The sequence below is a fragment of the Grus americana genome, chromosome 6, assembly GCF_028858705.1.
Source record: "Grus americana isolate bGruAme1 chromosome 6, bGruAme1.mat, whole genome shotgun sequence".
NCBI classification, from domain to species: Eukaryota; Metazoa; Chordata; class Aves; order Gruiformes; family Gruidae; genus Grus; species Grus americana.
Genome location: NC_072857.1, coordinates 5273528 through 5286888, shown reverse-complemented (window position 1 = coordinate 5286888; position 13361 = coordinate 5273528). Strand labels below are relative to the sequence as shown.

The 13361-nt window shown below is 38.6% G+C and overlaps 1 protein-coding gene across 2 annotated transcripts in view; it reads left to right on the top strand.

Moving 5' to 3' along the window:
• The window catches only part of KYNU (kynureninase), a 59498-nt gene extending 49025 nt beyond the window's left edge, over positions 1-10473 (top strand). For both annotated transcript variants that reach the window (XM_054830579.1, XM_054830578.1), the window contains exons 12-15: positions 3431-3483; positions 4992-5077; positions 8428-8658; positions 10148-10473. In XM_054830579.1, the coding sequence (XP_054686554.1) occupies positions 3431-3483; positions 4992-5077; positions 8428-8658; positions 10148-10300 (523 nt within the window). In that variant the 3' untranslated portion in view covers positions 10301-10473. The remainder of the gene's footprint in view (positions 1-3430; positions 3484-4991; positions 5078-8427; positions 8659-10147) is intronic.
• Positions 10474-13361: the final 2888 nt, after the last annotated feature.

Here is a 13361-nt window from a genome sequence, read left to right as displayed (position 1 = left end):
ATGACTAAATGAGAGCATACTGTTCCTTTCTGGGGTAATTTTCCAACCCAGCAAATCTTTGTTCATTGATTTGTAAAATAAGAGAACATTCTGGGGTAAAAATAAGGAATTTGAAAACCTTTCAGCAATATTTTATTATATGCCTACTTGTTTCATGAAATCGAGCTAGTTAACAGTTTGCTTTAAATACTATGTGGCACGGTTAAAAACTACTTCAGTGCATAGACTGGAAAGCTGCAGAATTCCCTGGGAAAGTCTCAATGCTGTCAAACCATGAGAACACAGCTTTTATTTCAGAAATTAAATAGAAGAATGCATTATCTGTTTTAATAGTTATTTTCTTATAGAATTTGGGTTGTAAGAACATGCACAACTCACATAAAAACCCACAGCCGATTCGGCACTAATTTATTCTCCTTTTTGGCATAATTGCGGTGGGTTTCATGTTAGCTTTTGCTGCTGGATGGAGAGATGTGAGCCAGAGAGGTGGTCCAGGAGCACCATCGCCAAACAAAACCTTGGGAGGGTCATGGGCATCTGGGACTGGCAGGAGGATGCCATCCGGGCACACTCCACAAGCCGGCCATCGCTGGGATAACCATTTTGATTAGTGCTGTGTTAGAACAAGACGAGTGTTCAGTTTGGATACATTTACGTGTAAAGGGCAGCGACCAGGAAAACATTATTCTCAGGGTTTATAGTGGAACATTTACAAAATTAGACCCTTTTCTCCCCAGACACTGATTTTTAACACACTTACAGAATGGGTTTTATCTGCAATGAAAAGGATATAACTCTAGCGTCTCGTTACTAACAAGTTTAAGGTGTTTTTAAACGCAAGCACGTCATATAAGGCTTTTCAGAGCCGTCCACATTATGCATTTTGCAAAGATTATGGTTTGGAATTCAAAATCAATTTAGATCTTGCTGCCTTTGTTTTTGAAGCAGGAATAGTCAAAATGGTGACTGCATTTCAAAATACTCATTTTGCATGCAGACTAACAACTCTAATAAGAGATTTTACTGCAGTATCTTAATGTGTAGTTTTATTGCCTATTATTTTTAGCGAGCATTTATAAAGCCTTATGTTTGGGGTTTAACACCTTAGCTATTTCCCATCATAACAGGTTGAAATTTGGCATAGCAGTGGCAATCCTCATTTCAAAATTTTCACAGAAAATTGTAAACAATAAATTGCTAATTTGTAAAGATTTTGTTAATTTCCACACTTTGAAGCCTGTCAACTTAAATGTCAAATACTAAGACATCCATATGGACCATTAGATCAATGAGAGTGTAGGACCAGAGCTGCCTCGAAGTGCACATCCTGCAGTGACACCTCTGAAGTTCTAGAACAGCCAAGAAGGGGGCGGGAGGGGGGAACTTAAAAAAAAAAATTGTCAAAGTTATGGTAGGAAAGAGCAAGACAGCTAAAACTCTCAAAGAAAATCCTTCATTCTCTCATTTTGGAAAAGTTCTGAAATTTCACCTTCCAAGTTGCAAACGTGGTGCTGCAGCAGAGGTCTGGTTTTAAGCCAGCTTGAAAGTTAGCGAGTTTTGAATTTTCAAAATGCAACCAAAGTGCTTTTCATCAGGCTCTATCTGGGTGATATTCTCGTTGACGTTTATTTTGTCTTTGACTTTAGGATGTGATCCCAATAGAACATAGTATTGTTTTCTCCTTGCTACAGAGTAATAGTCCAAATGTTATATTTCCCATGGATTTTTCTTCTGTTTAGAACTTTTGGAATTCATGGAACGTGTGTGCCATTGGCATTAGTAGTATGCTGTAGTAACACACCATATTCAGGGTTTATAGTAAAATGTTCTATATATATTATACAGTTCATATTAAATAGCTGGAATGTCTTTTATGATTCAAAGCATCAGCAACTGAGTCACTTGGGCAGAAGCTGCATTATACTTTATTTGGGGTGTATTCATTTTGGCAATGTAATATCTCATTTGAAATGAATGTATATTGCACTATTGATTTTCATGGGTCTTATAATAATAAAAACATCACGCAGCAGTAAAGAAGAACCCATGCTTTTTCTGTATACACTATGTTCAGATGTAGCTCAGAGCCTTTCACAGAAGTAAACATAAAACCTCTGTTGTTATACAGAAATACGAAGTACTTTATTTTACACTATGCAGTATTCATATATTAAGTCTTTAACTCAAATGTGGTCTTAATGCTGCAGAGCTGAGTTCTTTTAAGCATACTGCAAAGAAGTTCTCCTGCTTTAGAGAGGGGCAATGCCTTTCTTTTTCCTTGTTTACCTCCAGGAAGGCTGATCAACCATGAGTTTTGCTTATAGATTTTTTTTAAAAATTTTTTTTTTTACTATTATAAATTTTGAATACTTGCCAAGCTCTACTCCCAACACCTCTGCTACCTGGCATAGAGAAAACCAAGCAAAGCCTTGGAAGAAATGGTGTCCAATATGTCCAGTCCTGGAGACCTTAGCAGATCAGGAAGGAGTCTGTGGTGGTGACTTCCTGATATTGTAATAGCATTGATACCTGGGAAATTTCAGGTGGTATTGACATTAGTAGTCACCAATATTACTATGCACTGAGTTAAGAAGTAGAGAACCCAAGGGAGATGGGGAGGCACTCCTTGATTTTGCAGTGTTGACTTCATCTGCAGTGCCTCGGGCACTAGGTGAGCCAGTGCACCCAGCGGCTTTGGACAACTGTTTATAGTTATGTCCTTGAACATATTTTTCAGCAAATAGAAGTTAATCATGCAGCGTCATCTTAATGAACAAGCTTGGATAAATGATTTTCACAGTAACTGATCTTCATTCACTTTTTTCCTGGAGATGATCTTAAAAAAATGGTTTGGTTTTTAATTTAAAGAATTTTTTTTTGCATAATCAATTCAGGAGAAGAAAAGCTTGCTCAGAATTCACATTGCTGTCTTACAGTAAGGAAAAGGCAATTCCTGCACAATTCTCCTTCTGAGGTCCTGTTGTCTGTCTGCTGTCCATCACTAACGCCTTTTCTTGGTGTAAATAAGTCAGATTTTATAACACCTTTTAGCTCACAATATTCATTAAACTAAGTTTAAGGGGGAGGTTGAATTTAATGCCTTGGCACAAAACAGTGAAAATATTTCTGTTCTATTTTTCATTTTGTGAAATGAATTCAGACAAAATGGATATTGTTAGAAATCAATAGTTAATTGAAAGATGTGGTACATTTTATTATTAAAGAGAAATTTCCAAATAGTAATATTAAGTTTTTAGTGTTAGCTCTTTGTAGAATTTATTGCATTTTTAAGTCATTGTTAGAAACACAATGTATTATTAGAAATGTGTATATATATTAATCTTACTTATATATTAATTAACTCTCAAATCTAAATTAAAAGATATTATACCAAGTTTGCTATTAATTTACTTTCTTTACAAAATCTTAGGCTAATTGGCTGGTGGGGTCATGACTTCAAAACACGATTCCTCATGGAAAACAGTATGTACTTTTACGCTTTCAATTTTACCTTATTTGATATATTTATATGTAACCAGCTTCACTTTTATAGTAGTTTCAGAAGAAAGGGTAGAACTTTGTATTTCCTCGCTTATGTTAAATGTATTAAGCTAAACTCATCCCAAATACGTAATGCGATGGAGTTAACAAAATAAATGTGGGAATAAATTTGGTCTCTGGGCATATGGGTCTGACTGTCTGCTTCTAGGCATTTTGCTGAAATATCTTCAAAATGCAGATATAGAATATGGATGAAACTTTCCAAGTGTCTCAGTGAATTAAACACATAATTCTCTGAGGAGCGAGGACCTGCTATCATTCACGTGGGAAATATCTTACTTTAGGATTAGTTCCACTGGAATTAATGAGAAATTGTATAAATAAACGCAACGCAACCTGACATAAGTCATGAAATACCACTGATGTTTCAATGTCTCCGAATTCCTTGTGCTAGCGAAGGATGGGTTATAAGGGAAAACCAAACCTGCTCTGAAACAGCTAAGTATTTATTGTCCCAACGTGAAATGCGGGCTCCTTTCCAGATCTGACAGCTAGACTGTTCAGCTCCATTTTAAAGTATGGCAGAGAGACTATCCTGAGGGATCAGGAGGAGAAAAGAGCTTTTTGGTTTGATTGGTTGTTTTGTTTTTACTATATTTTTAATTTTCTGTGGCAGCGCCTGTTGATATGACTTTGGCTGGAGAACACCTCTCTAATAGCCTCAGTCTGCTCTTTGTTTCCTGACCAAATGTGAGAGAGTGGCACTGTGGAAAGCCAACAGGAGACACAAATTACCTTGAAATACTGTTAGAAGAAGAAGAACATTATTCATTTCCATGGGCAGTTCGTAGGGGAGAAGTTGGGCCACGATTATTATAAAATTAGCCAGTCGGCTGTGCATGAAAAGCATTTCCTCCGCAGCATCCTCTTGCTCTGGTGTTGGAGCATGAAATATAAACGTTGACACGGAACTTACAGCGAGGCTTTATAGATTTATTAAATAGATTTTGTGAAATTTCACAGCCTAAAGTCTATGCAACTTCTCTACGTGGCCTGAAGCTACACTTAGCTGCATCTGCAGTCTCCCACGTGTCTCGTCAGTTTAATAAAGTTAAGGAACATGATTCCCTGCTCGTGGCAGCACCGCGGCTCCGCACGAGCCTGTCTCTGCTGACTTGGAATTTCTCTGGTTTGTGCCAGTGTTAAAAGAGATTCAAGTGTAAAGGTGGTTTTTAACGCGCACCATTTAAATTAACTGCAGTTCTCCAGTTCCCATGAAGCTGCTAATGAAGTCTTCCGCTGGATAAAATTGGGCTTCTCTCGAAGTTAAAAGTATTAGCTGTGACTAGATTACTATTTCCTTTTAATGACTGATTCCTACAGGCCACATTAGTGAAATATTTTATTGCGTGAAGATGGACTTCAAGATAAGGCCCAATCCATTAAAAGGAAGAAATCAAAAACACTAATATAAGTTATTCATTTTCCAGAATTACAACTAAGTGAAGGAATTAATGGATTTCGGTTATCGAATCCTCCAATTTTACTGGTCTGTGCTCTGCAAGCTAGTTTAGAGGTAAGTAATTGCTTTACTTTGAGCCTGAATTTAAGAGTATAAAAATGTTAAATGAATGTTACGCATATTATTGCTGCCTCCCTTAAAAAATAATGCAGAATAGCTAAAAAGCACAGGGGAGGGGGAAATGGAAAACACCACCAGTAACCCCACAACCCTGAGACCTCAAGACCTTTAATAAATACACTCATCCCTTCGCTATTCTCACAAACTTTGCTGTTGGACCCAGCATACTTGAGGTTTGCACCTCCAAGCTTTGCCGCCTGCACTGTGTTTGTCCCGGCTTTCAGGGGCAGCTTTTCCCAGGGAGATATTCAGGTGTGGCCTCGGTGCAACTCACACAAAGGATGCCGCTAGAGATCTTCCAGGGGAAGAACCACATAACTCTAAAGAGTTGCATCCAGAGTTGCGTCTATGTACGTTTCTCTGGTCAAAACAGACGTAACTCCTTTATGAAAGAAAATGGATGCGACCACTTGGTGTCCTGGCGTCTAAATTGAACCGGCGGCTCAAGGAACCTTTCCTCTACTGTAGTCCCTTCTGTTACAAACCGCAAAGACAGCAGTTGTCCGTGAATGCTTCCTAAAAGGGGAATTCATGAGTGTGGTATAGCTCCAGAAAGGGTTTTATTTGCTCTCTTTGTTAGTTTTTTGGCAGCCAAAGGAGCAGAGCCCCACTTCTGACCCATCTCTGCGACTCACAGACCGTGGCAGTGGACAGGGCAGTCCTGCCATACAGAGCTAATCCCTGCCGGCCTCGGAGGGGGTGACCCGTGTGCTGAGAGCCCCCGGTCCTCCTTGGAGAGCACAGCTCAGCGCTGTCTGAAGGCATGCAGCTGTCCTCCAAACACCTTGTATCGCGCTGGTTCATATCAAAATGTAGCAGCATTTCTCTTATGGATGGTTCACCCCTGAAACGCAGCTGAAAAGGATGGTTTTACATAGATTTCCCTACTATATGCTACATATGCTGCTATGTTAAAATTTTTCTTAAGCTGCTTTTCAAGCCAGCCTTGGTTAGCAAGGTTTCGCCATCAGCATGAACGGGAGAATTTTATTTCTGCTAGCGTTCCATTAATGCTAGTGTAATGGCAAAGCTGGTGCTGGAACAAAGAGCAATGCCCATACGCTGTATGTCCCTCGTCCTTATTTACTGAAAAAACAGTATCTTAAGCAAACAAACAAAGTCAGAAAATCACCAATCGTGCTCTCCCTAGCTTACATGTAACGCTGAAGGACTGCAAAGGGCACAGCAATGCTTCTTGTTCTGCCTGACAATTTATTTTGTTAGTCCTTAAACATCCAATATATTTTTTTAAACTTTATGTGACCTTCGAGATAAGCTGAAAGCTATTCTGCTATGACCCAGATTGTCAGTGCTCCAGTCTGTGTGGGTTGATGTCATTTAGCCCGCTGCAGGGAGCCTCGAACAATGAGGGCTGAGCAGTTTCCATCGCCTCCCCTTTCCGTGCCTGCATTACCTTTTGGCACAGCCAGGATTTCCCAGTGCTAATTGCTCTAATACAGTGGAAAACAAAATAGTTTTCATGTCTGGCAAGAGATGGCTAGTGAAATTGCATGCCACCTTCACTGGGACACATTAAGCAGAAGGCAGTGTTTCCAATGGAAACAATGAAAACTGCAAGTGTTAATGCATGTTATTCCTCAATAATGCTTAAAGTGACTGTTATGGCGGTAGCTGCTCCCTTTTATGGAAAAAAGGGGAGCGCTATACAGCCACATTTAAAAGGTCTTTTTCCAAAAATTTCACCCGGGAGACTAAATATTTCTTGCACAAAGCCTGAGCAAACAGATTTTTGCACTCAGCCTAAGGAGATCCATCCCTCATCCTGCTTCAAAGCCCAGAGGAACAGGAGGCAGGTCTCCATTTTACCTCCAGTAATGCGCTGAATAGTCGTGTGCACGCTCTGCTCGCCTGTGTGGCGAGGGAAGCACCTCTAGATTTTTGTTGACCTGTACAAGTACTGACTGCTGGTGGCTCTGGTCCCTGTCACATTCATTTCTGTGACTGCACTGTCTCCGTGCAACGACTGTCTTAGAGCAGCCATGTTTTGTTTCGTAGAAAAACCACATAGGGGCTTTTGGTTTTGTGCAGCATCTAGAGACTATGATGGCATCATGGAGTAATACTTGGGATATTCTACAAAAGAGCCATTTTCAGGTGCTGCTGGAAACTAGACTTTGTTGTATTTCGAGTAGGATTTCTCAGTTACCTCTTTGTGCGCTCTTTCAGGTTATGATATAAGTAATCTTAAAAGGGTTACTCCTTCAGTGTGTAGCAGTCATTTCTTGAGAGTGAAGATCATGGATTTTCATACAGGACCCGATTTTGCAGCTGCAGTCAGTGGAGGCATCATTGTCCATGAACAACTACATGGCATTTGTGTGCCAGAATCAGATTTGAAGTGACTACCTGGTACTTGCATGTCTATATCATGTCACCTTTCCCTGAAGCTGCTTGCATGGGAAGAAGAGAGCTTTTGGGAAAAGCAGGGCTGAATTGTTTCCAGGGCCACGTTTTCTATTGTTCCCTGTAACTGAGCCATTCCAGAGCACCAGCAGGAACTGTTGCACCTTCTCCTGCTCCCAAACTCTTCTGCCACCCTGTTCTTGTTTGTGTGTCAAAGTAGTACAGCCATTTTTAAGCAATCACTTCTGCAAGTCTCATGATGTTTTGAGTTTCTGCAGCTCACCAGTCTTTGTAGCTGTGTAAGAGCACAGAGCTATTAAACCAGAATCAAGCAAATATTTTTTCTTGTGGGCTAGCAGAGCCAGAGCCTGCAATGCTGCCTGTACAGGACTTAAACCAGAAAAATCAATATGTTAGTACAAATTTTGTGTTTTCAAAGACAAGAGTTTGTAGATCAGTAGCAATGTTTCAGTCTTGACCCTTGGCTTTCGTTACCTGAGGTACATACAAGGAAAAACTTGTATGTGGTTTTGAGTTTCATGCAGCCTTATTGAAAGTATAGAGAATTTATGGATCCTCTTCAGATATGCAAAAGAATGCTCTCTTAGCAAACTGTTTTTGTGTGCGAATTCATTCATGCAGATATGGATGTGTGTAAAACTTTAAAAGAAGACAGAAATGTCTTTCATTGTCTAAAGACATTATCTATAATGTCTATCTGATATTATCACTTGATTCCAATGATAATATGTATAGAGAAATCTGCTACCTGGCAAAGTAAGAATGACAGAGTTTGGTCCCTGTATAACCAAAATGATTTAAGTTATTAAAAAGCTCAGAAATAGCCTTAGTCGTCTTTATTTCCTTTTTATTTTTCTATAGCAGTGCATTATCATTCTAATGCTTTAAAATTATTACAGGTTTTTGCTCAAACTACAATGAAAGCATTGAGAAGGAAATCTGTTCTACTCACCGGTTACTTGGAATACCTGATAAAGCATTACTACAATGAGGATAAAACAAATCCAGAGAAACCTTTTGTAAAAATAATCACGCCATCTCAGATTGAGGAAAGGGGATGCCAACTCACACTGTCTTTTTCCCTTCCAATCAAATCGGTGTTTAAAGAGCTGGAGAAGAGAGGAGTAGCTGTGAGTAAATCAAACCTCATCTTCTTATGTATTGTTTTGTGAATCCATAGCATACCAAAGTAATAATTTTGGCAGTCTTGTATAAGGCCAAAAAAGACTGGGACTGATGAAAATTGCTTACATAGCATCTTCAATCTAATAAGTAGAGTTATTTTATAAGTCTAGTAAGTAGAGCTACTTTAGCAATTATTTGTTAGCCTATAGATTGTCCTTTCTCTACTGATTTATTTCCAATAGTTCTGTGAGTAGCACCCAGGAGTCACTACTAAGGTCAGAGCTGGTTTATGGGTGCATTATGGTGGGAGGCATTATGGACTTGAAACTGATGGTCTGAACAGAAAAGATAGGAGAAGGAAAGAAAAGGAAAGAAAAAAAAAAAAAACCCAACCCCCCAAATCCCTCAGATTACTGAAAAATCACAAATAGGAGTATGTTGGAGCTGTTCAGTGCAATGTCCTGCCTGCACAGGCCTTTCCTGCTCAGGGTGCTTGTCCAGGTCACCTGCTGTGGGTCCAGGCATGAGGCCAGAGACCACAAAGAGGACCACAGCCCAGTGATGATGAGAAGGTCTGAGCCTCCACCAGTCTCTTTCCTGATCTGTAAATGGCCAAACCCTTGCTTTTTGCAAGGCATTGAGGTGGAGAAATTAAAAAGGTGTCATTTTTTGAGAGAAGTGTCATCGGACTCAGAAAGAGAGGCCACTGAATGGTAGTGCCATGTAATGGCACGGCTACTAGTGACCACAGCTCAAAAAGAATAAAAGCTAAATTTAAGGCTATACACCTGGTGATTTAGAAGTGCCGGGAGGTGAGGCTGATAGTGTAATGCCATATAAATGATATATGAGTTTTATTTCTGCTGGTGACTCGTGTCCCCAAAGGACATCTCTTCTAGGCTAAATATGCTGCTGTTTTGGTGCTGCCAGGGAATTCCAGGAACTGCTGCTTTTAAGAGGGCACGGGGCCTTACACTGTTGGCTTGTCTCCATGATGCAGTAATATGCTTCAAATAGGAGAGATTATTCTATTCAGCAAAATGTTCAAATTCACAAGGGGGAGGAAGAAAAACACTTCAAGCCCTGCGAGATTACTTGTACCTTTGGTACAAGACACTCTATCATACTGGCATGTTTCTGTTCTGTAGTGGCTTTTTTGTCACCTATGTGCCTCTTCAGCTATGGGTTGCTATAGGTCCTAAGGTAAATTCTGGAGATACATAGCTGGTTTGGAGCCCCTCAATGGCACTGCTGGAGTCCTGCCCATCCTGAGCCCCTTGCATCCTTTTTTAGGCAACCCACTACTCTTCTTGCTATGTTCTTCACAATAATACTCCTCACAGTAGTTTCTTGGGCGTCCCAAAGTTTTCACATATGTCTCGTTGCTGGTCCAGTCGTTCTTCCTTAAAGACAAAGATGACATTTAAAAATATAGTCTGACAGATAAATATGAAGTGACCTGAATTTACTAAGCATTCCCTTTCTGTTTTGCAGTGTGACATGCGAGAACCAAATGCTCTTCGCATTGCCCCAGTTCCTCTCTACAATTCTTTCCATGATGTGCACAGATTTATTGAAATACTGGGATCTGCAATTACATCTTCAAAACAAACAGCAAACAATACTGCGCTATCTGGTTCTTATTGATGGTTCAGCTGTATCTTTTAATCTATTTCTGACTAAGATGCATTTATCCTGCTGAGCGATTCTTTGCTTCGAGTAGACTGAGCTATAGCCCATGCAATTTGCAAAAAAACAACTGCGCTTGAATAGTTATTTACAACAGACATAGTTTTATTAAAGCTCATATTTCCACTCTGCTTTGACTTTGACTTCATGAATTAATATGCTTTGTATGTTTTAATGGGGCTTTTCTTAAACATTTTATGTAGTTTTATTACATTAGCTTCGAGAAGCATGGAAGAATTGCTATCAACTAGAATAGGAACGAAAAAAATCCCTTCTTTATTATAAAAATGATGCATAATAAAAAGTAGAAAATAGACAAATCACCAACAGTTAAAAGATACAGTCCAATTTAAATTTTTAATTTATTAATTCTATTTAAAATACATGGTATACTTGAAAAGTGAATGTTGAACAATTAGTTGTTTAAAACCTGTTAACTGCTGCATACTGAATTTTTCAAAGGGCCCAACATTTTGAAGTTCTATTTTAATTAATGATTTAATTGAAGAATGAATTTACATTGCAGATACCTTCTTTGGTGTGATACAGTTGGCTAAAACAAAACATTCACTCTTTGTCTTTTGAGCTAGTCATCTTGGAGATGGTATGCTTGAGAAAGCTGAGAACATTTTTAAATTCCTGTAAGCCAGTGTCAAGGGCTGTATGAGCATTTACTGCAGTGTTAATAAGACTTATTTTGGATTAGGCAAAATGAACTCTGAACTGTTTACGCAGCAGCAAAATATTTCATTGTTAATTCACAGCGTGGCCCAAATTTGTAGAGATTTGCACTAGACAGCTAAAAGCAATGAAGAAAAACTGCTTACATTTAAACGAGACTTTACTCGGAGTTGTTTTAAGATGTAAATAACACCTTGGCATAGATGGCAACTAAGATCCTAAGTCTGTAGCTATTCAGCGTATACCCTTTTTCAAGAATCAACTAAAACTTTCTCTCTGATGATACTCAATGTGTCTGATTTTTGGTATGAAACAGTTAAAAAATTACTTCTGATAGTACTTCTTTTTATTCTACTTCAAGGAGAGATTTGGGGGAAGAAGTGAGGCCTCCTCCATTTTGACTCAAAGGTATTTTTACTGGTTGAAATTTTCACACTCTCTGAGTATCTCCTGCTGCGCAGGGAAACCCAAGGGCCTTCACAGTGTCTACATGTGCTCTAAAATTCCCCAAAGATGGGTAGTTTTAAAGTCCTTGCTGCAGTAATACCTATTTCATTGGTTGTAATGTGTAGGGGAAAGCTGAAAGAACTGAAAATAAAGCATTTGTTGGTATTTTTATCACCTGTGAAGAGCAAAAGCATCTTCTTCAACTGGAATATTATTATACAGAATAGCACAGGAGCCTTAATCAGTTGGAAAGCTCTGGATCACTGAAGAGGTTTTGATTACATTGACATCATTGCTTTTTATTTCAGCTGAGACTCTATAATTGTACGGCAGACCAGGTACCTCTTTGTCAGTGGCTGCGGTTTTGTTTTTCTACTTGCATCTGCAGCACAGCTACTTTCATCTGTCAAGTGACACGATCTTAGAAAAGGACCATTTCCCATAAAGTGACTGTTGATGAAAAAAGCACTGAATATAAAACTGTGACGGTCTACAGCGTTGAAAAGGGTTTGAATTCACTGCCAGTACCTTGGAGGCACTTGTGCTGCTGTACAGCTCTGGCTGACAGTCACTTATATTTTCCCTATAAAGTTAGGCAAGCTTAATATAAATCCAGACATGACACTAGGTCATAGTATAATATACCTTATTTTGATATCAGCTGAACCTTGGTTGTGTGACAAACCCACGAAGAGTAAGAACCTCAAAATCTCTTTCTAAATAGCACCTAGACATCAGGTTTGGATTGTCTGTCTTGGAAATTATGGGGAGATAAATGTTGAATTTTGAGGTCGTGGTATGGCGTCTGCATTAAATTCAGGAACTGTGAAAACAATTCCTTGTGTCTCTGAGGAAAGTGAACCAGCTACGGTAGGTAAAGTACTTACTGAATCTATACAGTCCAGGTTTTGAAAGATAACAGATTATTAATAAATGTTTACTATGGTTTTGTCTTTTAGTAACACTTGAGGCTACAGGTACAAATACTGCCTTTGTAAATAAACCTTTGTGTTCCAGTTGATGGATTTGACTAAATTCAATGAGTCAAAACTCACTTATTTCAATCTTTTTGAATCACTCTTTCACCTTTGAGCTGTGAAGATAAACACGAAAGATCCCTGCTTTTATAGGCATATATATATTTCCAAAAAGTGAGGGGAGGCGATATTGCAATTTACTGAAACAAAATTGTAGCATAAGCACCAGTTTCATGTGGTCTTTCCTTACTTGTAGTAAAAGTTTTGCAAAATGAATAATACTGAAAGTTAACATTAGGTGTCAGTATTTTACATATTATTTAGTGACAGAATATCAAGTGAAAGAGCCTCTGTGAGAAGAAAAAAAGAATATTACAGTCTGCCTTTTCAAATGCTCTAAGTTATTACGGTTAGAGTTATATCAAGAATAATTATGTATGAAATAATTAATTGTATATACCCCGAATGCTTCTAGCTAGTTACATCTCTGATTTAAAATTCAGTATTAAGTACTACTGCTTTCTAGTTGTGATAACGTTAAGTTCTTGGATTGTTTGAAGAAATTACATTTTTCAAATTAAGCTGCAAGACATGAGTGTCTCTGGGTGACAGAAAATTGATATCCAGGTAGAGTAATAAAATGCCTATAAAGTGAAGGAAGATAAATGTGAATATGTAGATCCCTGGTTGTGATCTTTCTGGACACAATTTAATACTGTATAGATCTCTTAAACTCACTGTAACTGTTGAGAACATGAGGGAAAAACACTATAGCATCCATTTGTGCATTTTTTTTTATCCTGTTTTGCCACGGGAAGACTAGAGAGAAGGCAAAGTTCTCTTCCATAAAGCAGGAAAGAGTGGTTTTATTTTCCAAAAGAACTGTACACTATGAGTGAAGAAAAATGTATGAC